The following is a 25,874-nucleotide window of genomic DNA, read 5'->3' as shown; positions in this document are numbered from 1 at the left end:
CACCACTTGCCCACAGGCATCCAATGAGACTAAATCATCAGACTTAATCTTCTTGGAAACAAATTTTATTTTGTCCTGATTGGTCTTAGATTTGTGTCATAGTTCTGTGGAGCCCAACATGAGCCCGACCAAAAAAAAAACTAAAACATTTTTTTTTTTTTTTTTGGAGGGCCCCTTCACCCCGAGGGCCCCGGGGCACCTGCCCCGGTTGCCCTATGGTTAATCCGGCCTTGCCTCTTCTGTATTCTCTCTGGTTCATAATTGTATCCTCTTGTCACCAAGGTGAATGGCATATCATCCTCGCTATCAAAATCACTCATATTTTCGTTCGTGTATTCTATTTGTTGCGTCTTCACTAACAAACCGAGAGAAATAAAATGCCCCCAAATAACTGGGGAGTAATCCAGTGCTGCGGCTCTGTGCAGGCTTTTAGCGGAGGAATACGGTAGTTGTACGGTTGGGAGAAAAAGCAGTGCCGAATTAAATTGCTGTTTTGCGGAAAAGTAAAGCGCTGAAAATTGTCAAAATAGAGCGTGCATGTACACGGATATCGATTTGTTTAGGTGGGCGTTGTTTTAGGTGGCTAAATTACGTTTTAGTTGTTGACCCCCCGTACTTACAGAGAAAAGGCTGGTTTAGGTGCTGCTCTGAGTGCCGGGTCTCGTTCCACAATGCGCCCAGCCTGCAGACCACTGTACCTACTTCAGTTAGTGTATCGAACTAGCTGATAGGACCCCACTTCAAACAAACCAAACTATCCCTTTAACACATATTTAAGAAAAATCACTCTTCACGATGTCAATAGAGCAGGGGCGTCCAAACTTTTTTGAATGAGGGCCAGATTAGATCATGTGAAAAAAACGGGGGGCCAGCTGCTTCTCGCATCATATGGGTTAGGTTATAGAAAATATGTTTAAAAAAAAAATCACAAACAATAGAATTGTACTCTAAGAATTTTGTTTACCATCTGAAAACATTAGTTCTGGCTGTAGTAATAGAGTCCAGCGCGCTTCAGCCAGGTTTGGAATAAAAAGGGTCCTGGTGCTCAACAGTGGAGGACAATATGCATAAAATAATATTTTACCTGGGCACTTCCCACAGACTACCTGAAGTAAAGACACCGGAGCACTCTTTTCCGTCTGCACGTTTTCCCCTTCTATTAAAACGTGCAGACGGAAAAGAGTGCTCCGGTGTCTTTACTTCGGGTAGTCTGTGTGAAGTGCCCAGGTAAAATATTATTTTATGCAATTAGTTCTGGCTGTGTTGTTCCTACTTGCGGCTTGTCTACAAACTGTATGATAGTGCTGTCATCGTTAGGTGAAAGTAGAAAATGCAAATTGAACTTGCTTGATTAACCAATACTGTGTGGTGGGCCACATATAGTATATTTTGAGAGACAAGCTGAGGGCCACTTCAAATCGGTCCGCGGGCCGGACTTTGGACATGCCTGCAATAGAGCAATGGCCTTTGTGCCCTTGCATGTGGCCTTGTAAATGGTAAATGGCCTGCATTTATATAGCACTTTTATCCAAAGCGCTTTACAGTCAGTAGGTACATTCACCCATTCACACACCGATGGCAGCAGGGTGCTGGCACACCAACGGGAGCAATTTGGGGTTCAGTGTCTTGCCCAAGGACACTTCGACATGCAGGCTGGAGGAGCCGGGAATCGAACCACCGACCTCTTTTATCCAAAGCGATTAGTGTACGACCCGCTCTACCTCCTGAGCTACAGCTGGGTTTTTTTGTGCCCTAAAAGAAACTGCGATGCGAAGCCTAGATGGCCACGCCCCTAAAATGACCAAATTCCCAGCCTGGCACTCAGACAGTTCAACCTCCTGTCTCTTTTGCCGACAACACCAAGCTGTCACACAAGCCCCTAAAAACATCACAATACAATCCATGATGTATATTATGCATCCTGGAGTCTTGCCTCATCCATGTCTGTAGGGGAGACCGGGGATAGTTGTAACATGGGTCAGTTGTAACACTTTGCATTCCTCCAATCAGGAACAAGTTATGAATCACCTGATTCACTCTGCACATGCTCAGTTGAGTCCTTAGCCCACATGTGAGTAAGTGGGAGCCTGTGGCAGGTACAGCCAATTTTACAAGTAAAAAACTAATTTTGAGGTAAGAAAGTATATTTTTTGACTTCATTTATTTATGTGATAGCATTGCCTGCTTTGTAGTTAAACTCATCAAACTTAACTCATGTTAATTATGTGTCTGTGAAGCTATTTTGCATGCACATTGTTAGTGTTAATGTTTTAGCTGTTAGCTGTAAGGTAAGCTTTGTGGCTGTACCCCTTTGGGTCAGTTGTAACATGGGGTGGTCGGGTCAGTTGTAACATGTTACAACTGACCCCAAGCAACATTTTAATTGTATGCTTTTGTTTTCTTTGAATTTCAGTATGCCTAGGTCTTGGAAGCGAAAGACTGACAGAGGGGTGCCTCTGGACATTTTTAAGAGAGCCTCAAATGATGTGAAAGAGCAGGGAAAGTCCATCAGATCTGTAGCAAAAGTGTATGGAATATGCCACTTCACACTGTACAGATTCTGCATTTCCACATTTTGCACAAGTTTTACAATGTTCAAGTTTTAGTGTAGGGCTGTGACTGAGTGTGGAAGTGGAAGCAAGCACAAACACAGACACACTATTCAGCTGGTGCACATTTGTTCAATGTTATTAACATTAATGGTATATGGTAAATGGACTGTATTTATAGAGTGCATTTTATATAGTCTATCGACTACCCAAAGCGCTTTTACATGAATACCTCACATTCACCCATTCACACACCGACGGCGTCTGCAGCCATGCAGGGTGCTAACTGCTTGTCGGGAGCCGGGAGGAGCCAGCCTCGAACCGGGAACCTTCCGATTCCCAGGCGACAGCTCTACCTCCTGAGCTAATGCCGCCCCATTAACATTGACAACGAACATCCTTGACATACACAGATGCACACGTGCAAGCACACACACACACAGTTATTGTATCTTAACTCATTGAGTGCCAATGACGTCGATCGACGTCAAAGTAAATAGTGACGTAGAGTGCCAATGACGTCGATCGACGTCAAATGCGTTTTTTGACGGTGGGACGTGGATCAAAGTCTCCTGCATCTCCTGTACAAATATTGTAGCTATTGAAGGTGTATAACCTATTTTACGGACTCATTAGGTGGCGACAGTGCTCTCCAGATTAGAGGAAGGTCAGGAAAACAGCAGGAAAAAGCCCCGTGATGAAAGAGAAACCGCTCATGCTGCAGCCAGAGCCATATAGATTGCTCTTGCTGCAGCTGACGTTGGCTGCGAACAGCAGTCAATCCGCTCCCACAACTGAGCCCCTCTGCCTCTGTCTGTCTGTCTGCATAGTTTCTCCACACGATTAGCCGCCAGAAAAGCAGCACCCGACACTGAAAAGCCAAACCATTCTCAGCAGTCCGGTTTGGCTTTTCCGTGTCGCGCTGGGAGCCGGCGCACAAAAACGGAGCACTCCGAAAATAGACCTGGGTGCGTGAGGCTGTGTGTTAGTGTGGGGAGGAGTTTGCAGCTGAGGGGGGGGAGAGGGGGGTGGGGCACGCAGATCACCACACAACTACACCACGTCACTACATCAGAAAATATTAGCTAGTCAGTGAATGTGCTTGAAATGCTTCATTTCACAAAAGGCTGAATAACTCAGCTTCTAATTTGAAACGCCTGAAAACGCTGAAAACAACCTATCTTCTCCGGCTCATAACTAAAGAACGGAAAATGGTATCAATAAACTTTTTTTTGCTGATGATACAATAGAGTCTCCTTGTTCTTTGTGCGTGTTCGGTGTTTACATAGTAATATCACACAATATTCTGTGGGCCTCGAGAAATCACTGAAAACGCTCTGAAACTCTGGCACTGGGAGCGTCCGTTCTCCAAAAGTGGCTGGCACTCAATGAGTTAAAAAAGTAATTTGATTCTTAAATAAAAGCGTTCAATCTCTTACGTTGTTGTCAGGATCCTTATTTCATAATGTTACATTTCACCCCAGGGTGTGTTACAACTAACCCATACTATGGGGTGGATTGTAACATTTCACTCCTTGTGTTTGAGACTAAGCCATGCATTTTCTGTTTGTGTTGCAGATATAACAGCTACTCCATGTGATACCAGACACTTGTAATTAGTTTGTATCAAATTTTGAATACACTGGCTTAAAAGAGCTCGGTAACGCTTTAGAATACAGCCCGCAAATAAGCATGTAGTTATAGTATAACAACGGGGTTTAGGGCTGTAGTTATAGTCTAACTACGGGGTTTAAGGAGTGAATTAATACTTTAACTAGAGGGTAACAAGATATGTACTTATAGTCTAACTACGGGGTTTAAGGAGTGTAGTTAGAGTATAACAACGGGGTTTAAGGAGTGTAGTTATGGTATAACAACGGGGTTTAAGGAGTGTAGTTATGGTATAACAACGGGGTTTAAGGAGTGTAGTTATGGTCTAACTACGGGGTTTAAGGAGTGTAGTTATAGTATAACAACGGGTTTTAAGGAGTGTAGTTATAGTCTAACTACGGGGTTTACGGAGTGAAAAAATACTTTAACTAGAGGGTAACAAGATCTGTACTTATAGTCTAACTACGGGGTCGCGGGCTGTATTATGAAGCAGGGGACAAATGTTTGTACTTATAGGCTAATTACGGGGTACCACACTGTACTTACAGGGTAACTACGGGGTTTAAGGAGTGTAGTTATAGTATAACAACGGGGTTTAAGGAGTGTAGTTATAGTATAACAACGGGGTTTAAGGAGTGTAGTTATAGTATAACAACGGGGTTTAAGGAGTGTAGTTAGAGTATAACAACGGGGTTTAAGGAGTGTAGTTATAGTATAACAACGGGGTTTAAGGAGTGTAGTTATAGTATAACAACGGGGTTTAAGGAGTGTAGTTAGAGTATAACAACGGGGTTTAAGGAGTGTAGTTAGAGTATAACAACAGGGTTTAAGGAGTGTAGTTAGAGTATAACAACGGGGTTTAAGGAGTGTAGTTAGAGTATAACAACGGGGTTTAAGGAGTGTAGTTATAGTATAACAACGGGGTTTAAGGAGTGTAGTTAGAGTATAACAACGGGGTTTAAGGAGTGTAGTTAGAGTATAACAACAGGGTTTAAGGAGTGTAGTTAGAGTATAACAACGGGGTTTAAGGAGTGTAGTTAGAGTATAACAACGGGGTTTAAGGAGTGTAGTTAGAGTATAACAACGGGGTTTAAGGAGTGTAGTTAGAGTATAACAACAGGGTTTAAGGAGTGTAGTTAGAGTATAACAACGGGGTTTAAGGAGTGTAGTTAGAGTATAACAACGGGGTTTAAGGAGTGTAGTTAGAGTATAACAACGGGGTTTAAGGAGTGTAGTTAGAGTATAACAACAGGGTTTAAGGAGTGTAGTTATAGTATAACAACGGGGTTTAAGGAGTGTAGTTAGAGTATAACAACGGGGTTAATGTTAAGTTATAGTATAAACCCTGTATACTAGTTAAAGTATTTTTTCACTCCTTAAACCCCGTAGTTAGACTATAACTACACTCCTTAAAACCCGTTGTTATACTATAACTACACTCCTTAAACCCTGTGGTTAGACTATAACTACACTCCTTAAACCCCGTTGTTATACCATAACTACACTCCTTAAACCCCATTGTTATACTATAACTACACTCCTTAAACCCTGTAGTTAGACTATAAGTACAGATCTTGTTACCCTCTAGTTAAAGTATTAATTCACTCCTTAAACCCCGTAGTTAGACTATAACTACAGCCCTAAACCCCGTTGTTATACTATAACTACATGCTTATTTGCGGGCTGTATTCTAAAGCGTTACCGGCCTCACCATTGCCAGTAGTGTGAAGAAGCCCGCTTTCTGCCACCTCCCATTCAGCCTGTCATCAATTATTTAGTGAAACCTACAACGTACAGTAGCCTCTAGGCTATCCCTTCCAAAAATGTGTAAACTTGAAGTGAGCCGGTATTTTTATTAGTATACACTAACTTGCACTGACTTCGATAAACTATGAGTTTATTGTTTGTGTCCTATTTTGTTGCTTGTTGGGATTGAATTGGCTCAATATTTAGTTTATAAGTGTACTTGTAGGCTACTTTAAGTGTATATCTGTATACTACTCCTACTATAAGGTTGACTCAGTGTACTAATATGAATTTTAAGCTATATTCAAAGTGTTTGTGACTTAATTTAGACTACTTTTAAGCCCCCGCCTGCCGCTCCCATGTCCCGGTCGTTGCTCCACCCCTAGTAGACTAGCACATGCTTCAGACTCCGATACATGTGCAGTCGCCAGTCGCTTCTTTTCACCTGACAGCGAGGAGTTTCACCGGCAGGAAGTAGCATGTGGGAGGATCACGCTATTCGCCCCAGGTCCCTTCCCACAAACAGGTGCCACAACTGATCAGAGGAGGCACCAGGGCACTAAGGGCAGCGACCAGGACTCATACCCCACCGGCTTCCCACCCGCAGACACGGCCAATTGTGTCTGTAGGAACGTCTGGCCAAGCTGGAGGCACCGCTGCCAGGAATTGAACCTGGTGCGGTAGTACGCAAGTGTTTTAACCTCTTAACTACCCAGACGCCCCAAATTTTAAGTTGATTAAAGTATACATCTAGTATCAAAAGTACAATTAAGCCTATAGTTATACTATTCTCACCCTTTGCAAAAGTATATAAAAAAAAAGCCCAATCATTAAATTCATTATGTAACTATTCTCAGGTGTACATTTTGCAAGTACAACTAAAGTTCAACTACAGAATTTTTCAAATTGGCAAGAAAACTGTCAAAATGCCAGCATGCAGCTTATTATATTGTTGGATGCTCAACAACACAGCTGTGCCTTCATGCCTTAGGCAAGACTGCCACCATGAGGTCAGACTGTGCAACTACAATTCAGCAGCAATCAAGTTGAAGACTTGAGATCTTTTTTATTAAACACTTTATAAAACTAATTTACAGTCTTAATTTTAAACAATTTTTCTTCTCGTTGTGTGATTTATTCTTCTACTTCCCTGTTTGTGTCTGGCATGTCTGGGCATTGCATTTTAGACGTTTCATTACAGAAAGTGTGTGAAACCCAGGACTATAATAGTCATACAGTCTGTGATTGTGTTATGGATGGAATTATAGTGAAAATAAATGATTTCCCTTCCCAAGACTCCACTTTGAGAACCACTGGCCACATTTCCCCACGGCATCTTCGGTATTTGAGATCTCTGGTTGTATCCCCAAAACTATTATTACTGAAAGCTTTCTTTCATCGCCACATTCTGGGGTGCCATGGTACTTTGTAATGTTGTTTTACCCCATTCATGTCCTCCCACTACTACTATTCTAAAATGCTCATAAAATAAACTGCCAAAGAGAGACGTGTTTTACAGACATGACAAACTACTTATTATTTGCTGTTTAAGTAGTACAAAATGACTAGGCGTGCACAATATCAGCCAATATTGGCTTTTATAGGCCGGAAACATTTGACGATATGACAAGCTGATCAAATGAAGCTTTAATTATGCCCAAATGCTCAATGCTTGAATTAATTAAATAATCTTAGTTTTGTTTGAAAGTGTTAAAAAAAAATTACGTTTTACATAACCTAAATTGAAGTAGTTCTACTTGCCCCCCAGTGAATGTGTACATTTTGAAAAGCATTGTATTTATGTCTGCATCGGTCAGTGGGCCTTCACAATAAGAGTAGGCAGTGTCAAGGAGACTTGAGCTCTTAAAGTGGTGGAGAAAACTGTATCTGCAATCAGCCAAGAGTTGAAAAATATCAGCAAAAATAATCTAAGAGTACCAGAGTACCACAGGGATGAGAGAGTACCACAGGGATGACGTACTTTTGCTGGCGAACCCATGTAGTTCCTGGTTCCCTTGTCGGAAAGTTAATGGGATTTCTGTATGGGATTTTAAATGGCTGAAATAAGGTATGTGGTTAAAAGTTTATGAAACTGCAACCTTTGTGTTCAGCAAGATAATCTGCACAAATTAACACCACTTTTATGTAAAATCAGAATTTGTTTCAGAAACAAAAGTGGTCTTCATTTGTGAAGATCAAAGATGCTGAACACAAAAGTTGCAGTTTCCTAAACTTTTAACCACAGACCTTATTTTAGCCATTTTGATTGGGTCGCAGACATTGGCCAAAAAAAACAAAAAAACAAAACAAATTTCATTTGAGTTCAATTCAGATTATTGAAACTGGATTAGCCTGACCAGTTTTACTTGTTTAACAAGCTGAAGCATATGCTCTGCCTGTAATTCAAGAGAAGTCTGCCTTTTCATTTCATATTTAATTTTAGTTCAATTCAGATGATTGAAACTGGATTAGCATGGCCCCAGTTTAAAAGTTATGACCAGTTTAACTAAAAAGCATATAGCCATGACCAGTTTGACTAGTTTAAATTTAAAAACATGTAGGCCTGTAATTCAAGTCTGCCTTATTTCAATTGGTTTTTAGCCCTAGTTGCACTTCTGTTGCACTTTTTTGTTCATTTGAGGTTTATAACAGTGCATGAAGGCATTGTGTATTAAATTAATGCGCTGTTTTTTGTGCAATAAATTTGAGTGGTTTAAAAATAAATCTGAAATTTGGGTCACGACTTCATGACAAGGAAAATAGTGGGTCCTGAGGCTACACCAGTTGAGAACCACTGCTCTACTCTATCCTGCATCCCTACAAATGAGCATCGTCTCCACATTGAATTGATTCTTCCCATATTATAGTGGACTGGTACATCACTGAGTACACAAGCCAGAAACATGACAGAACACGCTGCTCGTACCAAGTAACATTTGTTTCTGTTACACCCAAGGATTCACAGTCAACTCACAAGTCCAAATGAGCTTTTCTACCATCAAAGTTTTATTTTCCCGCACAATATGAAGAACAAGACAATTCCTAGAAGAAGGTGTTTGGTCTCTTGGTGGTGAAGCGGGGTTTGTGCTGGCGACGCAGGACCCTGTGGGGCAGAGGGAACTTGATCTTGGAGTCCTGTAAGAAGAATCAGGTAGAAAATGTTCAGTTTCATTGCAGAGAACACGTTTCAAACAGAGCAGTGGTTCCCACACATACACACGTTGTGGTGGTGCACCACAATATATTTTTCACAGTACTGCACTTAAAACCTACCTGTTGTGTGATGACCAAATGTAGAATGTGTCAGTTAAGTTTAATACCTAAGCTATGTGGAAATTGCTAGCACAACCACTATTTTAATGATTAATGAGAGCAGGCAAAAAACAACAGTGCAGCACTGTTTATATCGTTATGTTATCTTTGACACAAAGTACTCAAAGTACCCCCACACACACACCAATGCATTTGGATTCTGTGGGAAACACTGCATTGTAGACATTCAAAACTAATGTCAGATCTGCAAAAAACGACGTTGCTTGTCGCCAGTTTCAAAACCGCCAGGTTTGAAGACGGGAAGCTCAAAATCTGGAAGAGGAATCTGGCTTTTGTCTTGCGGGTTTTTAAACTGGAGCTGACAAATGCAGTGGCAGTCCAGAGAGAGACCCGCTCAGTTACAACAAACAGAACAATCCAATCAAACTGCACTGACTGGGAAACAATGTCTGCCTTCAACCAGCTTTCATTAGACACGGCTGTAGGCAACACCAATGCTCACTCCATGTGTGGGTAGACTGAGGGTAAGTGAGGGTAGACTGAGAAGTGTGGGTAGACTGAGGGTAAGTGTGGGTAGAGTGTGGGTAAGTGTGGGTAGAGTGTGGGTACTGGGTAGAGTGTGGGTAGAGTGAGGGTAAGTGTGGGTACTGGGTAGAGTGTGGGTAAGTGTGGGTAGAGTGAGGGTAAGTGTGGGTAGAGTGAGGGTAAGTGTGGGTAGAGTGTGGGTACTGGGTAGAGTGTGGGTAAGTGTGGGTAGAGTGAGGGTAAGTGTGGGTAGAGTGAGGGTAAGTGTGGGTAGAGTGTGGGTAGAGTGTGGGTACTGGGTAGAGTGTGGGTAAGTGAGGGTAAGTGTGGGTAGAGTGTGGGTACTGGGTAGAGTGTGGGTAAGTGTGGGTAGAGTGAGGGTAAGTGTGGGTAGAGTGAGGGTAAGTGTGGGTAGAGTGAGGGTAAGTGTGGGTACTGGGTAGTAGGGCATTCACGACTAGTGAATTTTACTAGTCGACTAGTCGTCCCTAAAGGTAGTCGACTAGTCGACTAACCGTTTTTAATTTATTTTTAATTAAAAAAAAAAAAAAAAAAAAATTTTTTTTTTTTTTTAATCTTTAAGAAAGAACATGAGGTATTTACACGACATACAATACATGGACTATCATATCCCATATCCCCCACAAAGAACATCAAAACACAACAAAACAAAACAAGAAAACTGCATAAGATACACAATAATCCAAGAACAAACAACAAGACAAACAACCAAACAAAAACAATGCATTCAGCTCCTATCCTGATAAGCCTAATGACACTGGGGTAAAAAGTTCTTAAAGTCAAACTCTGTATGTGGTTGCCATATTTTGGGGATGTCTAAGAATCTGCCTTTGCTCTTGTAGTAAATGTTATCCAACGTATGGTAGCTTGAGAGTTCATTCCACCAGTGAACTACAGCTGGGGGATTGGATGGTTTCCAATTTAAAGCTATGCATTTCCTAGCTGCCAACAGGGCAAGATCTATGTATTTACTTTGAATGCATTGTTTTTGTTTGGTTGTTTGTCCAATAGTCTTGTTTGTTCTTGGATTATTGTGTATCTTATGCAGTTTTCTTGTTTTGTTTTGTTTTGATGTTCTTTGTGGGGGATATGGGATATGATAGTCCATGTATGTTCTTTCTTAAAGATTAAAAAAAAAAAAAATTTTTTTTTTTTGCTAAAACGACTAGTCGACTACTAAGCACAGTGTCGACTAGTGGTTTTACTAGTCGACTAGTCGACTAGTCTGTGAATGCCCTACTGGGTAGACACTTACGTGGAACTGCTTGATGGCAGGTCTGCGACACTTGTTGGCAGCAATGACCTGCACTTTCATGATCTGGATGGAGTGGGCGCGGGCACGATGGCGGGCTCCCATATCCCGATCTGAGGTAAGATAACAACAAAACAAAACATTGATTAGTGTGCAAAATCAACTAGCTCAACCTTGACACTAAAGTAATTATCGACAAGTTTAACTGTATATATATAGTATGTCTGACACATGACAGTGTCACTCTTGGATGAGGTTGAGCCTGATATTCTCTCCTAACAGAACGGCACTGGTCCCAGTTCACCTGCCCGATACACAGCTGTGTGTAGATAGATGATAGAGATAGATAGCTTTATTTGTCCCATAGGACATTTGTTTCACAGTCAGTAGTACATGTTTCAGGAACATAGGTGGTCACATCATACATCTTCCAAGAACATAAGGCATGACATACACCATAACATACACCACCCCCCCCCCCCCCCCCCTACCAGTACCATTATAACAGATGTAAAGTCTGGATCTATACAATGTCAGCGGGGCAGTTTAATTGACCAAAGCACGCTTTACCAAAATGTGCTCTTCTCCATTTCAGTGACCTGCATCTGCGGCCTGATGGCAGTAGTGTGAAGTGTGGATTGAGTGGGTGGTCGATGTTGTTCACTCTTGCGAGTATATTTTTCCAGGCAGACCCTATGTCCTTTCAAAATCCCACACACACAGACTTTACTTCGGTGGGCCGCCCAGGTATATTAATGGCCACCCGAGTATATTATTTGGCAACCCATTTTAGCATTTTTTATTCATTTTCCCTCGTTATTTTTTGTTTTTGCTCCAACTGAAATGTTTTATGGTCGCTCAGGATTCAATAGGTCACAGGTTGGCTTGGTTCCAGCCTTAAAACTCGTTATATAAGGATTTTTCAAAATGTCTATCTATGGAGGAAATGAATGGGGCTTAGAGATGTCACATGAATGTTCCGAGTTGTTTGGGGGATGGGGTGATTGGACTCTATCGGTAACATGAACAAACACGACATATTGGCAATTTTACACAAACTTGATTGTACAATTGCACATATTCAGTTCTACTATGAATCCTCCATTCAATGGAAAGGAATTGCATAAAAAAGTTCCCCATTCTTTAGGATACATCTCTACACATAATATGGTGGAGGACTGAGATGGTCTGTTTTTCAACCTTCCATTTGCTCTATTCTTATTCTTCTCCTATATCTATTAGAAAACCTCCCATTGTGGTGGATGTGTCCTGCAGGGATACTCACAGCACTGGGTGACAGCTCCAGAGGTGGTCAGGTCCCTGTACTCTCTGTACATGTTGTGGGTGCCGCTACGGGAGTCGTAACGCAGCCAGATGCCAAAGTTCTTCACCTTCAGCGGGGTCTTCTCATGAACCTGAGGAGGGCAACGGACGTCTTCCATTAGTTATAAGGAAGTGATTACAGGCAAAACACAATATTCCACAGGTGCAAATTCACGTCTCAAAGACTTGAGATCAAGCTTTCTCGTGGCATCTAAAATCTGTTAAGATGAGCTTTCTCACCATCATTTATCAAACCATATTACAGTATTTGGCTGATTTCGTTATGATGACTATATCAGAATTATGACATCAGAGAAATAAAAAAGGTGACTGAATATTATTCAACAGAGAGCCACATTTGACCACTTGAAGGATTTGAATTTAAAAGCACATCGAAAAACCAAAAATAAATGAAAATAGCTCATCAAAGTTCTTGAACTCATTCCTCACCATTGACGTGATATCACATCAATCTGTGAGAGATGGACCTCTTGGCCACCTTTTTGAAATGCTGCTGCACTTCTACACTTCCAGAGTAGGGATGTAACGATAACCGGTTTTTAATGATAACCGTACCTTTTCAAATTTTCATTATCGTTAAAACCGTGGTACTGTGATTACCGTGGTACCGTGATTACAGTGCTTTGAAAAACATGGTAAATACTGTCCATCATCAACCAAATTTGGCAACCTTCTCCCAGATTTCTCTTGGAGAAATGATTTCAGTGAGTGTATCAATCCTTTTTGGGTCTGAGTTTTCAATATAAAACATTGAAAAAATGTTTTCAGTGAGTCTCTGTACTTTTTGAACATTTTCAGCTATTTTTTACGAATACCGTGATAATACAATCACGGTGATAATTTTGGTCACGATAATCGTGATGTGAAATATTCATATCGTTACATCTCTATTCTAGAGTTGCCCAGAAGCAACAGTTAAGGTCCTTACACAGCGTTTTTTTTCGTGCGATTATTTCGTACGTCAATAATATTTTCCGAACCTATATCAGTCAATGCAACCGTGCATACCAACGGCGAAGTTTCGCTGAGCGTTATTGCGGTGTTTATTTTTTCGAACCACAGTCGCTTTTTCAGAAAGTCGCCTCCGACGTGTACACATCTGTGGCTGTGATTGACAGGTGGGTCAAAACTCGCATCGCAATTTCGTGCCGTATATTCGCATCGCTCTTGATGTGTAAGGACCTTTACTGTCCACCAAAACCAGCAAGCAGAGACAAGCAACATTCTCCCTTCAGGAAAAAGATCCATAAAACAGCTCCAGCCTGGTGCCTCAAAGTGGTGCAACGAGCAGCTTTGTCCGGGCTCGACACGCTGTCACAGGAACTCGTGACAGTCACTCAAAGCTGAAGGATATTTTTTTTTCACCGGATGCTGGTAAACATACATACACAAATCACTTCTCCTGTCAGGTAGATTAGTGTTCCGGTTTGTGAGAAATGTGAAATATAGCGGTGTCCGTGAAATAACAAAATCCTCCAGGTAGGCGACACCAAAGGAAAGTGTTGAGACACTTTTTTTTTATGTTGTCATATCTGTTGAGACAATTTCAAAAGTGTCGAGCGACGAAGCACCGATTACACTTTAGGTCTAGGATGTGCATATTTAGAAGCAGAGGAGCGCATGAGTGACAGTGCCATGTCCTCTTCACACGTCCCTGCACAGACACTCACCAGGCCACAGTAGACGGTCTCTCCAGAGGCCTTCTTCATCTTCCTCAGCTGGGACACAAAGTACCAGAAGCGGGACTTGGCCACTACATGGTTGGGGGCGAAGATCCTCATACGATACAGAGGAGGAGCAGGGTTCTTGGCAGAGGGCAGCAGACGCCCAACTACTTTGTACTCCCTAAGCTGTACAGAAACAAGAGGCACGTCAAAAACAATGTGCAATAGCAAAGAGCATGTACGTTCAGAGTGACGAGAGTCACTTGTTGAACCTTGGATTCACTTTCAAAGGCACTGCAGCATCAGAGAAAGGCGACAAGGTTCGATTTCTATTAGCACACCAGACAAGGTCACACCATTTATTTGATGTGACCATTGGGTTTGGGTGCATGCAAAGTCAGTCAGTAGGCAACTGTGGTCATCAAGGAACGTGTTCAGTCTGGGAGTACTGGCGATGTGGAAGAATTGGTGTTAACTAAAAATGTTATTTCCATCATGGTGTCTCCCTTTGTGTCTAATGTGTGCTGTCCACTGTAGGCTACATAACGTGGGAAATGCACTGGATACATGACAAGGCTACATAGTAGGTACATTCATGCAAGGACACAAACTCATTGCGAGTGAAAAATGAGTCAGATACCAGGGCAGACTCAGAAATCATTCATTGAATGCCATATTTTGGGATCAAAACGGCGGCTGCCACCTAAAGATGACTTAGTTCTCATGCCTGGGCATGTCAATCAATAGCCAAGTGTGTTCTCCGTGCATTGTGTGGCAGCGAAGTAACGTCAAGCTAACGCTATTTTGATTCAATATTACAAAACCGTGAAATGGTTTTAACAGCGTTGGCCAATCATTTGAAATGCCAGGAAAAAGTTAGATACTGGTTATTTCTACTCTATTGTAAAGAACACACGGCCAAAAGTAACTTCCAACACATTTTCGCACAACACCGGCAGCTAACGCTAGCTTATTTGATAGCTAAACGCCTAACGCGCTAACCATACAGCGTCATTGAATGGACAATTTAAGGCATAGGAGAAAAACGTTTGGGTTTTGTTTTTGTTTTCCAGAGGGGACCGTTATTGCGACTCACGGCGTGTCAGTCTACAACTACCATCTACTGCCACACCGTGTCCAGGCTAGCTACTGTCGTCCACATGGTAAAGTAGACGCCATGTTGTAGCCGCAAAGCATCGGGATGGCAGAGGCTCAAAATCATCAGTCCAGAACACATTTAGACGCTACATGAATGCATGAAACAAAGTAACAGAAGTTTATGTCATCAGATATGCTTAAATTGCCCGTCTTCCATCGGCGCAGTGATAAATAATGAGTTTTACGTACTGTGCCAGACGCCTTCATGGTGCCTCTCGCAGACTGCCACAGTAAAAGAGGAAGTAGAAGGGCGGAGAATCGACACGTCAAGTACAGAGGAGGCGGGGTCAAAGAGCTTATTACTATTATACGGTAACCTCGCGTCACCAGGCTCTTCTCGGCGAGAAAGAGCCTGGCTCCCGCCCACAATTGATTTTGTCACCCTACTGGTTCCCGCCTAGAGCCCGCCCTAGACCGGATGGCAGCGTTTCTAGCTCGTCAACTTTCACGTTAACTTGACAATTTGACCCAAGTATCATAATCCTCTTTCACCGTTTTGACCGGTGTGTCAGGCGGTGGTGGCGGAGATGCCATATTGCATAAACGTTTTGTTTTATGTAACGCTAGCTTTGTTTTGATCAGACTCTAGTTTAGGTAACATCACCGCGTCAAGCTAACGGCAACAAAGACGTTGTTAGGCGCATTGCCATCCGGTGTTAATTCTGGGTCCGGGGTTTACGCCCCCATGACAAAAAGCGGGGTGGAAGGTGCCCAGACTAATTATACGGCTCTGAGTACTATGGTTGGCCTAATTAAGAGCTTTAAAACCAAAACGCGTTGACATTCAAACGACCTACTTATAATATGCTATTATAACATAACACCATAATATAACACAACGTTCCTATTCCAATGTAAATGTTCAGCCAAGAGGGTGGATCCCACTCCTTTTCTTGTTAAGACCCGCCCTATTCTGCCTGTGATTGGGTTGGGTTTCGGCATGAGAAGTGATGATTGGTTAATGTTAGGGTAAGAATATCAGGGTATGCCAATAGGGTGTTCAGACTGAGTTAACAAGAAAAGCAAACAAATGTTAATAATTACGGGACATTTTCCATGTCTCACAAATTGTTTTTGACGAGTGTTTACCACAAAAGAGACACAATGTATCATCCTATCATAAATAAAATGCATGACGTATTTTTCTTCATAGATATGTTTTTCTTCTCCAAAATGTGAATCACTTCCGGTGGTTGCGACCCGGATACTTCCACTGAGTGGACACGCCGCACCGACGTGTGGTTCGGATCAGTGTGGATCCCTCCAAACGACATACAACTGTTTTGTGGAGAATTCACAGCGGGCTCTGCGATGAGTTGACGAGAGCGAAACATGTGATTGAGTTGTTTATTAAGGTGAGCTTTTGAGAATGTGTCTGTGTGTTTCTGTGTTTATATTATCAGGGAAAAGGCGCAGCTTCTGAGATTTTTTTTACAACGATGTGTGATTGAGGGAGGCAAGCGTGCCGATGATGCGCGAGTTTAAGCAGCCGGGGTATGGAGGACCCATAATAATCAATAATAAACTACAATGACGTCTTTTAACTTAAACAGTTACTTTTACTAGACTGTAAGTATCACCGTAAGTCAAAAGCCTATGCTTGTCGGCGATTATTGGGCTTTGTTAATGAGCATAGTAACGGGATTAGTTACCTCAGCAATGCAGCTCATATAAGCTAGTTGGCTAAATGTTAGCTTGCCAGCGAGTTAGCAGCAGTCAGCTATTTTGCTATACAGCTAAGTAGCATTGCAGTGTCAACTTTTTTGAGGAGTGGCCTGGTTAGAATGTTTCACCGTACACACCGTCACGTCTTTATTTTTGTTTAACACATTGCCTGTTACGAAAGAGCTGACGTATTTCGTCCGAAGTGTGACAGAAGTTAAGCTATAAATAGTTATGGATCGGGCATCGTGGCTAAATTATTGACGCTATGTTGCATCATGTGGAGATTGACTGAAAGCTAACTGCATCTGTCATTTCCACTGAGGCCAGCTGTACCTGGCCCTCCCACAACAAACACCATTGTTAGTTCTGCATATTTGAGGCACAAAGTATTCATCTGATCAAAGCAGTGCTGTTACCGTTGTTTTTTGTATCATCTCACCTGTATACACACTCCAACCACTACAGTACACTACACTACAGTAGGCCATTAACGTTACCTAGCCATATTTTCCAGATGTCATCATGCTATTATCATTAGTCTCAACAGGATCTTGTGTGAATGTGTTGGCCCTCTGAACAATATCATTAAAGTGATAAATGCAGTTTGTTTATTGCAGTCCACTCCTTACTTAGTAGTATTAACACTCTGTCACCGGGTTCCCACTTCCCACGGTCATGAAATTCATGCAAAAGTTATGGAATTAGATTTTTTTTTCCAGGCCTGGAAAAGGTTTGGAATTAAGTGTGTTTAGGAAAAGTTTTGGAATTTACACTGTTTTTGGCTATTATTAAAAACTAGCAATCCCACGCGCCACACTGTAATTGTGCCAGTATAGTAGGATAGTATAGTAGGCCTCGCCCGCCCTGCGGTATAATAGCCTTATATAGCCTCAGACTGATTACATCATCCCTGATGACATCATCACAGAACTTATAATAACCTCACCCAAGGATGACATCACTGATGACATCATCCCTGATGACATCATCACAGACCTTATAATAGCCTCACCCAAGGATGACATCACTGGTGACATCATCCATGATGACATCATCACAGAATGATGTGATGACATCACGTCATTGGTCACTGATGATGACATCATCACTGATGACATCACTGGCATAGCTGTGGCCGGCACAAAAATTGAAACAGACAATACTAGACTCATTAGGTCATTAGGTCACTGATGATGACATCATCACTGCATAGCTATGGCTGGCATATATATATAAAATCCCCAAATATGTTTAACGTTATGCAAAATATGTTTTTTCTCTTACTAATACAATCTAGACCTGCGCTGCACATGTTGAAGCTTCATTAGTATCCTGTGATATTCATAGTATTCCCATGTTTGGGAGATCACTGCATCATCATCATCATCATAGTTAAATTTGCCTAAGTGGGCGGGCGGTGTTAGTCACGATTTGGGGGCGGTGGCTGTTAGTCATGATTTGTGACATCAGTGATGTCAAATCAGTGAATTGTGATGTCATCAGTGAGCTCCACCCTAGATATCGAGCATGCATGGGGAGAAGAGGACAAGGCTGAGTTAAGTTTCTCCAGTCTCCATCCTAGAAATCAAGTGCTAGTGTCTGAAAAGGGCTTTGGGGTGAAGGGCAGCTAGGTGCTACAATGTACATTTTATGTACTTAAATGTTGCGAATGGTCATGGAAATTATATTCTGGGTCCTTGAATAGTCATGGAAAAGTTTTCTGTGAAAAAGTGTGGGAACCCTGCTGTCAGTATATGTCATGTATGTCATTTCTTCCCTTCCTCATGTTTGATTTGCTAGATGTTTGGATTCTGCTTGATGGTAGCAGAGAGGAGTGAACCTACATTGGAGACAAGCTAACCCACGACTGGCCTGCCAGTCTGTTGTTGCAATCATGGATGAGCAGGCCCTGCTAGGGCTCAACCCCAATGCTGATGCCTGTTACAGGCAGCGGGTAAGTCTTTATGATCAACTGTCTTTCTATGATCAACTTCACAGATTGTCATTGGTTGCTTTACACTCAGCAGTGTCACTGACAGGGTTCCTGCACACAGGATGGAAAATTTAGCAATATAATTTTAGTATTTTCCATGTATGGAAAAATAATTGTTTCCAGACTAGTCCCCTATTCTGTTTTCTAAAATATAAAAAAATCTGAATTTCTACACATAACTTGATCATACAAGTGTTTGGAGCAGGCAGCCAGCACAGCCAAAATGTTGACCACTGTGTGAAAGGGCGCAGGCCAGAGCCAGCTTGATGTCATTGAAAGCAACGCAAGATGTATGGTGTGTGACTGAACGCTAGGGGTGGGAATCACCAGATGCCCACGATACGATACTAAAACGATACTTGAGTCATGATACGATAGTATTGCGATATGCTAGTATTGCGATATATTGAATATTGCGATATTTCGATATATTGTCTAACTCCTTTTCCTACCTTTTCCTTGACCTCACCGGAAGTAAAACATGCAGTGTTTTTTTGTTTTGTTTTGTTTTTGCCCCACACGTAGCCTACATTATTAAGCTTCTCTGGACTCAATGCAGGCGCGGACTGCAACATCGGGCGCTTCGGGCAAATGCCCGGTGGCCTGGCATGGCCTGCAATTTATTATTATTATTATTATTTTTGATACTTGGCGTCCAAATATCGATACAATATCGTCAGGAAAAATATTGCGATACTATGGTGTATTGATTCCCCCCCCCCACCTCTACTGAACGCAAGCACGCTTCTACCCAGAGATGCCTGTACGCCTGCAAAACAGCTCTGCCAGTGATAAGGCACTTGTGACTTAAGTTAAAGCCATTCTCTCTTCATATTGGAGAGAAGAAATTGTGTCAAACTCCACTCTTTTGAATGTTGCCTTGCTTATTATTGGCAAACATGCCCATCTCGCAGAGCCAAAGTAAAGACATTTTCCAAATTATGATGGTCCGCTGATAAATCTGGCATACATCCGATCAACCAAGACGCACTGATTTCAATAAAATGTAAACTTTTTAAATTGCTTCCCACTGTCTGCCTCTGTCAAAATTGCAATATGGCCAAGCAATATCCAAATCACTGGAGCTGCTGCAATTTGATCAAAGTCAAATGTGTCACAACATACGGTGGTATTAAATGAAGAATTGTGGTGCTACAGAGATGCCCCGGGCTGCAAATCACATTATACTGACCCCAGTAAAAAAATCACATTTCATTTTTCTATCTAGCTATCTAGCTTTTTTCAGTGAAAATGATATGCAAAAATTAGCATTCCCACTAAAATCGTGACTCATATTTCAATCGCAATATAATCTCTCAATATAATAAAAAAAAACGATATATTTTTTTCTTCATATCATACAGCCCTAGCATTGAATATAGATTAAAACAGTCGATCATATGTACACTAAATTTACCAGTGGCCGTATCATGTGGTAACAGATTGTGAAGGAAACCAGGTGTACCATATGAAAGATTTTAAACATCACACATTATATTTGTTAGTTATGGACCAGCTTAAATGTAAGTAATAGAGTAGTGAAATTAAAGGCCCGTTGTACTGCAGCTCTGAGTTGTCTCCCTCATTCGGTTTTCAGAGAGAACATACAGTATATGGATGTTATGGAAATCACAACTTATTTGGGGTTATCAACAGGTGGTACATGTCAGAGTGATTAAAATACATGCAGAACCTATAGAGACACTGCGTAACGCGTCATCATTCAGAAGCCACGCCCAAGACGGGGGAAAACGGAAACCCCCCCTCCAATCCTGGCGTTCTCCTATGTCACGTGCATGGTTGTGTGTTGCACAAAAAGATCGTATATACGGAAGATGAACACTCCAACTTACTTCCTTGACAGCTAGATCCACATTTTTCTTCTCGCCAATTCTCAATGACTTCCTTGTTTTGCTCAGGAGTGCAAAAAAACTTTAACTGCCGATTTTTTACATTTGTTGTGTGCGCAGCCCACCACACAACAGCTTTTAGCTATGTTTAATTCAAGGAAAATGACGCTGGTGTGTGGAAATGAACGGAGCTTTTCCCCCGTGATGGGCGTGGCCTATTTCATGCAGTGTCTCTATGACCGTCTGGTAAACAACTTTAAACTCTGACATTTATGAAACAGGAAGTTCAATGCTATGCCAGAAACTTTAAAATGTACAGTTCATCAGAAAAAGCAGTTATGAAACACATGGCCTTCCGTTTCAGATAGTTCTAGACAGAGAACAATGTACCGTACTTTCATTTCGCGTCAGACAGACATCACAAATTTGCAACACGATATACATGCAGTATAATTGAAACATAATTATAAAAAGGTACATGTATGATTCAATCTCTCACAATGGATTATGGAACAAAGTAGTTATTGACAGTTTTGAATCTAACTTTGCTCCACTTTAACTTTGAGCCAGCCTTTTCAAAATACCACACTGATTTATAAAGTATTCTTTGGAGATGTTTGTGAGCGATCACATTATAGACCATGAACAACTGAAGGGAAATGAAGCTGGTATGTTTCCTTCTGTGATCCTCTCTTCATTTATTTTGTCTTGTCCTCAGGCCATGGCATGTTTTATTATATGATGTTGTCCTCCTTGTGTCTCCTCCTCAGGCCATGGCATATTTTATTATATGATGTTGTCCTCCTTGTGTCTCCTCCTCAGGCCATGGCCTATTTTGAGCAGCTGAAGGAGTCTCAGGATGCTTGGGAAGTATGTGGAGAGGCCCTGGCTAAAGGGATCTACAAGTGAGTTTCAGATCACTGGTGCAGTGCCTGTTCGCTCCGCTGCCGCACAGAGCACTGTTCACTTGTTTATGTGCCCATTCTTGCTTGGCCCTCGTATGGTTTAAAATTTAAATCCAGACAGAAACTTGAACTTCACCAGTGAGCCTAAACAGAGCTTGAAGCGTTGAAGTGGTTTACGGCCTTCCATTGGTTGATTATGCTGCCAGTCGAACGTGTCTGCGCTCCTACTGGCTAGTTGTACTGCCTTCTAGGGATGGGCATTTTAAGCAATTTAAATACTCGAGTACTCTCCTTATATTATGAACGAGTGCTCGAGCACTCGCGTGGGGGGGGGGGGGGGTCTGTGTGATTACTATGGTAATGACTGAGCAGGGGTAATCTGCTGTGTATGGGGCTGTTCACACATAACGTTTGCATTTTTGCATGGAAAAAGCGCTACCTGGAGCATTTTTGTCAATATCACAGTCAGTCCCTCTGACTGTGATATTAGGTGACGCTAATGCTGCCTACACACTAGAGGATTTTCAAATCTTAACCGATTTTAAAAACATGAGAGACCACAGACATAAGGACAATTTCATCAGATTTTAACATTAAAATCGCCTGAACGCACACACTAGACGATTCGGCCAGACTGCGAGACCACACACCAGCTGTTTGAAGTACCGACTCACAGCGATTCCAGCAACTAGACTGTAGGCTGTTTATATCCCACAAAACCGCAATTTTTTCACACAGACAACAGCAGATGGCTCTCCAAACATGCACCGAGCGGCGGGTCCACTTCAAGCAGCGCGGACACCCTCGGAAAATTAGCTAAAACAACGTCCTGTCTGAGAGCTCATATTACAGCATATCCACTCCCTTGAAGCAAACAAACCGCTCGGCACATGTTTGGAGAGCCATCCGCCGCTGTCCACCCTGTTTTAAGCTGTGAGGATGCTGGCCGGGGAGAGAGGAGCTACATGGCACTGCTGTTGCCACAACTCGTAGCGCTGCATTAACATCCGGGTATGACCGTCGACGCGTCCCGGTCTGCTCGCTCTCATTGGCTATTGCGGGTTCCGTCGTAAATATCAAACATGTTTGATATGCCCGATTCGAGATCGGGCCGGCTCCGATTCAATCAATAATTTATTGACACCAGACACTTGACAATTATTTTGACAAAAAATCGGTTGAGACTAGCCTCGAATCGGGCCACGCCCCCCCGAGGGGAATCGGGCATTAAATCGGGCCTTTTATCCTCTAGTGTGTGGGAGGCATAAGCGAACATCTAAGACATCTAGATTCTAAAGCCTACCTCAGACAGTATCTCCGATGGTTGGATGGATGGCATTAGCGCTTTGGAGCAGACAAGTTGTGAAACAAGCAAATGTATTTCCAATAGCCTGTCCATTGTCCAGCAATGTCCGGTTATTGTCCAGTATCATCCATTTTACTTTATGGTCACTGTTACACTAACGTAAATCCACGGATTACAAGGTCCGGTGTTCTGCCAAAAAGTGAAAACTGACCAGTGTGATTAACGTTACAGCTGCAGCTGAATAGTGATCACCATGAAGCGATTGTCTCCCAAAAAGTGATTCTTTCTCCACATTTCTTGTGACTACCGTTATGGGAAACGACAGTATAGTCAGTAAACTAGCGTTACTGCAAAGTTTTGAATGAGTTTTATCGGGCGTGCGCTATGAAGAAGTCTGCGTCTCCTTCGGGAGCATATCTTCAGCCACCATTTTCGGGATGAGCTGGAAAACTTCCGGTTAAAACTTTCAAAATAATGTTACCGTAAATTCCGGACTATAAGCCGCGGCTTTTTTCCCGTTTTTTGGCCCCTGCGGCTTATATAACGGTGCGTCTTATCTATGGATTTTTTCAGAAAAAAAAAAAAAAATACAAATAAAATCTCTCTTTTTTAGCACTCTTTCTAACTATAAATCCACTTCTGTTTTAATTTCCTCTCTTGCCCTCTTTTCACCACACCGCGGACACTGTGTGCACTGTAAAAATAAACAACGGTGGTGTTGTGTTATGTTGTTTTGTTGAAATGTTACGGTAATACGGTAAATGGGAGCTTCCTCAAACAGCCATCTCTTTCCCGACAATCCCCTCTGTGCGTGACCACTTACATATGGTAATTACGGTAAGCAAACGGCCACTCGGCCATCAACTCCCTCCCCCGACTACCAGGAGAAAATCACAAACTTCGGCGAATTCACACAAAGGAAGATCAAGGAATTAGGGATGTTCATCAATTATCGAAAATCGATAATCGATCGTTAAGGATTGGAATCGATCCTGTGGCATTTGGATCGATTTTTTAATTATTTAAAAAAAAAAAAAAAAAAAAAATTTTTTTTTTTTTAGACTAGGTTTGGGTGGAATTCGTTCCTCCTCGCCCCACTCCATTGCACAGCCGACTAACGTGAGGTGGAGCTTCATATAGTCTCTAGTTTTCTGGCTGGGCACGGGCCTTTGTGCCAACAAAACTGTTTTAAACATGAGAAATTCACACCGGCATGCGCCGGGGACAGCAGTGTTGGAGAGGAGACACATTGAAATAAAGAGTTCATTGAGGAGAACACGTTGTCTTTCGTATTTTCTGCCATAGGCATTCATTTTGTTAAAAAAAAAAAAAAAAAAAAAAAAAAAAAAAAATGAAAATATTGAAAATTTTCTAAGTATTAATAAAATCGATAATCGATAATTGATCGTTAATTCTCACCGATTATCGATTTTGGAAAATTTTCAAAATGAACATCCCTACAAGGAATATTCACAACAAGACGAGCAGTAGAAGCAACACTCTCACTTACCATGGGGAAGGTACGCAGAAATTCACACGACGCAGCTTTCAAGTTGAAAGCAGTCAATCTCGCATTAAAAGAGGGAAACAGAGCAGCCGCGCGTAACCTGGGCATCGATGAGTCAATGGTGAGGCGTTGGACGGTGCAGCAGGAGGAACTGTCTCAGCACGGAATATTATAGGAGTGTGAAAACATCCACAATCACCAACGGGTTCCAAAACGCTGGACTGCTGCGGGATGAAGAGGATGACGCCGCCACAGCTGGCGCTGAGGGCCGTCAGAGGCTTCAGAGGCTGTTCGATGCCGACAGTGATGAAGAGGAGTTCGTTGGTTTTGAGTGACAATGAAGGAGAGAGGAGAGTGGTTGACGAAGCCACCCTGAACCTGTTCGTTTCCGACACTGAAGATGAGGACTTTGGTGGTTTCAGTACGCAGGAAGAAGAGGAAGACGAGGATTAGTGACTTGACTTCTCTGGTTACAGGTTTGCTGCACATATAGCCTATTGTTGTGTGATTTTGTCTGGGGATTAGTGACCTGACTTTTGTTTTGTTTTGTTGAAATGTTAATAAATGGGAGCTTCCCCAAACAGCCATCTCTTTCCCGACATTCCTCTCTGTGCACGAACCCTTTCATATGGTAATTAAACATCAAAACACCCGCGGCTTATAGACCGGTGCGGCTTATAGAAGAAAAAAATAGTCAATTTTGGTCCCGCGGCTTATAGACCGGTGCGTCTTATAGTCCGGAATTTACGGTACTTAAACAAAAGTAAATAGCTTATTGATGCACGTTGGAGGAGAAAAGGTATTTCAACGAATGAAGCAGCAAACCTTGTATCAAAATACTCGTTTTGATGTTATATGGCGTGAAACTGTGGCTGTAACGCATTACTCAAAATAAATAAGGTTACGTTACAATAAGGGTTTTATTTTGAAAGCAACAAAGCGGACGATGTACTTGTACATTCTGGCTGACTTGACGCCCATGCAGTTCATGCTGCCAGATCCACATGACGATGCGTGCGTAGATCTTCTAGATCATTTTTAAAGGGGTGGGGAGTGGGGCGAGTACCGGAACAGCAGAAACGTTACTCGACTACTGACGTTATGAACGAGTGCTCGAGTACCCGAGTACTCGCGCCCATCCCTACTGCCTTCGTCTCTGTTTTGTGCGCTTCTCCTCTCTTGAGCAGTTTAACTGAGCGGGGCGCCTGCCTTTGTCCCACCCAGCCAGTCAGAGCCCTGAAGCCCCACCCCGCTGTGATGCGATGGTGTTTATATCAAACAGCCCCCGCTGCACTCAGACACAGAGCTGAGCAGCTCGCTGTTTGCTGGTTTAGTGAAATTTTATGAATATTGAACGTGTTGTGTGTCCCAATGGCACCAAATCCGACACTGCGCTTCTTCAGGTCCCCGGAAACACACTCGTGTGTGAAGTCATTCTCGAAATATTTGAAAGACGCAGACACAGACATTGCTGGAATGAACGTTGAAGTAGTATGATAATACCT

General features: G+C 42.3%; 2 protein-coding genes across 2 annotated transcripts in view; one reads left to right on the top strand and one right to left on the bottom strand.

Annotated features, from left to right (window-relative positions):
- Nucleotides 1-8,889: 8,889 nt before the first annotated feature.
- On the bottom strand, nucleotides 8,890-15,398 carry rpl18a (ribosomal protein L18a). Its single transcript, XM_083654850.1, has 5 exons — nucleotides 15,333-15,398; nucleotides 13,992-14,171; nucleotides 12,263-12,392; nucleotides 10,981-11,090; nucleotides 8,890-9,041 (listed from the first exon to the last, which is right to left on the bottom strand). Exons 1-5 carry the CDS (start codon nucleotides 15,348-15,350, stop codon nucleotides 8,949-8,951), a joined length of 531 nt encoding a protein of 176 aa, XP_083510976.1. The 5' UTR covers nucleotides 15,351-15,398; the 3' UTR covers nucleotides 8,890-8,948.
- Nucleotides 15,399-18,653: 3,255 nt separating this feature from the next.
- xpot (exportin, tRNA (nuclear export receptor for tRNAs)) overlaps nucleotides 18,654-25,874 on the top strand; it is a 32,524-nt gene continuing 25,303 nt past the window's right edge. Inside the window, exons 1-2 of the mRNA XM_083658132.1 lie at nucleotides 18,654-18,762; nucleotides 21,474-21,556. Of these exons, the coding sequence (XP_083514258.1) occupies nucleotides 18,703-18,762; nucleotides 21,474-21,556 (143 nt within the window). The 5' untranslated portion in view covers nucleotides 18,654-18,702. The remainder of the gene's footprint in view (nucleotides 18,763-21,473; nucleotides 21,557-25,874) is intronic.

The sequence above is a fragment of the Poromitra crassiceps genome, assembly GCF_964638095.1.
Source record: "Poromitra crassiceps genome assembly, chromosome: 2".
Lineage (NCBI taxonomy): Eukaryota > Metazoa > Chordata > Actinopteri > Beryciformes > Melamphaidae > Poromitra > Poromitra crassiceps.
Note: the sequence above shows the minus strand (reverse complement) of the source record. Positions and strands in the feature narration are given on the sequence as shown.

What these genes read in the sequence shown, in the direction of transcription:
- rpl18a (XM_083654850.1), bottom strand. An exon ending in AGACCGTCTACTGTGGCCTG is followed by an intron (nt 12,393 to 13,991) that starts GTGAGTGTCTGT and finishes TGCCCTCCTCAG; the next exon opens with GTTCATGAGAAGACCCCGCT. An exon ending in CTGCCATCAAGCAGTTCCAC is followed by an intron (nt 9,042 to 10,980) that starts GTAAGTGTCTAC and finishes TTCTTCTTACAG; the next exon opens with GACTCCAAGATCAAGTTCCC.